General features: G+C 53.1%; 1 protein-coding gene across 1 annotated transcript; it reads right to left on the bottom strand.

Moving 5' to 3' along the window:
* Window positions 1-1,295: 1,295 nt before the first annotated feature.
* On the bottom strand, window positions 1,296-2,960 carry LOC107045478. Its single transcript, XM_015267774.1, has 2 exons — window positions 2,849-2,960; window positions 1,296-2,401 (listed from the first exon to the last, which is right to left on the bottom strand). Exons 1-2 carry the CDS (start codon window positions 2,958-2,960, stop codon window positions 1,296-1,298), a joined length of 1,218 nt encoding a protein of 405 aa, XP_015123260.1.
* Window positions 2,961-3,502: the final 542 nt, after the last annotated feature.

Raw genomic sequence — 3,502 nt, 5'->3', positions numbered from 1 at the left:
TAATGGCCAGCTTCAACGCGATGTTCGGGATTCCGTCCAGCCCTGGAGCTTTGGAGTTTCCCACTCTTTTGCAGGCCTCCACCTGCTCTTCCCTGGTGATCTCCGGGACAATTTCTCCTTCCCATTGTTCAGAGTTGCGGCGAAATTCCGGTTGACTTGGGAACAGCGTCTCCACAATTCTGTTCAGGAGCACCGGACACGATGGTGATGGCATTGATTGACTCTTGAGTCGTGTCATCACCACCCTGTAGGGCCTCCCCCATGGGTCGGTCTCCACCTCGCTAAGGAGCTCGCTCCAGCATTGCCTCTTGCTATGCTTGATGGCTTTGCTGAGCTTTCGCCGTGCCTTCTTGTACTTCATCTCCAACTCCATGAAGTTGGGACTTTTCCTACCACGCTGAGATGACCTCCTGGCTGCGTTGCACTCCTTCCGTAGCACAGCGATGGTCTCATTCCACCAATACACTGGTGGATGTCGATTCGTGGTCCGCTTTCTCGTCATTGTGGCGTCGCAGGCTTTACTCACCTTCCTCCTGATGCTCTGCGCCTTCGAAGTCGCATCTGTACCAGCGATTGGATGGTCATCTAATGCCACCGCAAATGAGCCTGGGTCGAAAGTGCTCACTCTCCAGCCAACGCTGCTGGTCTTCTTGGCTGCTGATGCGACCTTCTGGTTGGAACATAACTCCCAAAGTATGGCTCGGTGGTCACTAGCCGTATATATATCAGCTACTCTCCATGAGTAGTTTCTCTTAGCGAGAGCACCACTCACGAAGGTAAGATCCACAATTGAGCTCGCCTCTCCCCGCATGAAGGTTGGCTCATCTCCTCTGTTCAGCAAGATCACGTCCAAAGCGGACATGGCTTCCAGAACAGCTTGACCCTTAGCGTTTGTCACCTTACTACCCCAGTCAACTGCCCAGGCATTGAAGTCACCAGCTATCACCACGGGAAAGTGTTGCTTGGCATCCCCAGTCAGCCTGTCCAGGAAGTCTGTGAACTCATCGATGCTGAGACTCGGTGGGGCATAACAGCTGTAGACGTGAATTCCATCGATCTTTGCCTTCACGTAGCCGTTCCTGCTTCCGGTGTCTTGAAAAGGCCTGTTCCCACAAGCCCAGATTACTGCCCCGCCATTGGCATCAGTAACCCAGGATTGGGTGCCGAGGTGTCGGTACGGCTCCGAAATCATAGCCATATCAATCTTCAGCTCTCGCACCGTTTGCATAAGCAAGTCATGTGCGTCCCCACAGTGGTTGAGGTTGAGCTGCAACACCCTGCGGACCTTCCTTACTCTAGCGCCTTTTTCTGGTGAGCTTCTGGAGTGCCACTGTGTAAGCTGGGCATCTGCTGCTGCCAGCGATATGGGCACAATTCTCCGTTTTCCCATCTTCAGCGCATAGGGCGCACCGGGGATCCTTCTGACACTCCTTGGCCTTGTGGCCATCTCCTGCACATCTTGCGCAGAGCTTCGACCGATCCACTGCGCTCCTACACTTGCTGGCGAGATGTCCGCAGTGCCAGCACTTGAAACACTTGACCGGCCTCTGTACTCTACGTATGCAGCAGTTTACCCAGCCGATCTTAATCTTCCCGTGGTCGCCCTCTCCCAGGATCTTTTTCACCGCAGCTGACGTGAGGGTCAAACAGGCAGTTTGAGTTCCACCGTATGCTTTGCGCATAGACTGGATGGTCTCGGAACCCATTTGGTGTTCCTCACCTACAGCTCTCTGTAGGGCCTCAAGGACTTCCTCTTTGGATGTATCCTCGTCAATGTCCTTGATTTCGATATCTTCCCGGGGCTCTTTGCTTAGCACGTCGGCCTCTTGGCCGAGCAGGTCAGCAATGGCTGATCGTAGCTGGGAAGCTCCATCGGTCTCCTTCTTGTTGAGGATAATTAGCATGTCCCCTGCGGCCGTGCGTCTGATCTTCTCGACGCAATCACTAGCCTCACCACAAGCGCTATCCTTCTTCACTCGCCGTAGGATTTCGGAGTACATCTCCTTCTCCTTAGGGCGAATGATCAGTGCTTTCGACCTGACCGCTGATTTCCTCTGGGTTCGCTTTCGGCTTGGGTTTTGCCTAAGCGACTCAGGAGCTTGCTCAGATTTCTTCCTTCGCCGCTTCCACTTCTGCCAGCCCTCACTGTCGTGAACCTCATTTTTTCCTGGCCCGATTTGCTGGTGTTCGCCTGCATCCCTCTGCGGTTCCGACGCCCGCTTCGGTTGGATTGGTGTGGTCTCCTGTCGAGACCTCTTCAGAGCATCAGGATCCGTTCCCGGGGACTCGCGATTTCTCTTCTTCTTGGTCTGGTGCTCATTCGGCACCCCACTTCGTGATCCAACATCCTTCGATGTTGGCTCATGAGGTTTTGTCTTCTGTGTCTTCTCCCATCCACCACCTGGGGACGCGCCACGTTGCAGGACCTTCCAACCTGCGAAAACTCTCGGAGGGTAAAGGCGTTCCTCGCCGAAAGGATCCGTGGTGTGTGTGTCTGTGTGTGTGTCTGTGTGTGTGTCTGTGTGTGTCTGTGTGTGTGTTTTTTTTTCTCGAGGCCGTGAGGAAGGTACCTAACCGCCCGATAGTATGACAGTACTGTGGTTACTGTCATACCCTGTGTGGGGCCTTCACCCACTAAACCTCCTGGCCCCGTGAGGACCAGATAGAGAAAGAAAATTTCTCAACCACAGATTCCCTCGCGGAACCACCGTAAAGTATTACTTCGCGAGGGAAGGCATTAGCCGCTGGCTTTTCCTCAATTTCACCTACGGTACGTCCCCCCTTCCTGCTAAGATGTTGTGCGTAGGTGGGAGGTTCCCATAGGTGTTCCTTCATAATGCGACCTTGCGTTCGCGTTCCTCTCTCCTGAGCTCCTTCATGACTGCTGCCGCGAAGTCGCTCGTTGCGTTCCATGCTGCTTGCGATGACAGCATCTCATCCATCAAGGTTTCGGGTGACATCCTCCTTTCAAGTACAGCCTCCCAATCGCTTCGCATGTCGTTGAAACGAGGACATGAGAAGAACACATGTTCCGCATCTTCGTCGACCGCTCCGCAGGTGGGGCATTCCGGGGAATCCTCATATGTGAATCTATGAAGATACGCTCGGAAGCACCCATGTCCTGAAAACATCTGGCAGAGATAGTAGTTGACCTCGCCATGAGCTCGGCTCAACCAGATATCAACCTTGGGGATCAGACGATGTGTCCATCGCCCCTTGGTAGAGTTATCCCATGCCTGCTGCCAACGTGAGATGCTGTTTCGCCGCTCCTCTGTTGCCAGTTCTTCGGGACTCAGCGTTTCCGTCCTTCTTCGCTGATACAGAAATCTGCGCCCCTCAGCTAGCACCTCAAATTTTCAAATTTTTTATTCAGGCATGTATAACCTCTCGGCCTTTTACATATGGTTCCCCCCACACCCCAGTACGAACGTTATTACATAAGTAGTATTACATAAACCTCAGAGAGGAAATAAGTGACTCTATACATAAAGAATAAAGAATA

The sequence above is a fragment of the Diachasma alloeum genome, unplaced genomic scaffold, assembly GCF_001412515.2.
Source record: "Diachasma alloeum isolate Michigan unplaced genomic scaffold, Dall2.0 Dall_scaffold_00948, whole genome shotgun sequence".
Classification (NCBI taxonomy): Eukaryota; Metazoa; Arthropoda; class Insecta; order Hymenoptera; family Braconidae; genus Diachasma; species Diachasma alloeum.
This window is presented reverse-complemented; position numbering and strand designations above follow the sequence as displayed.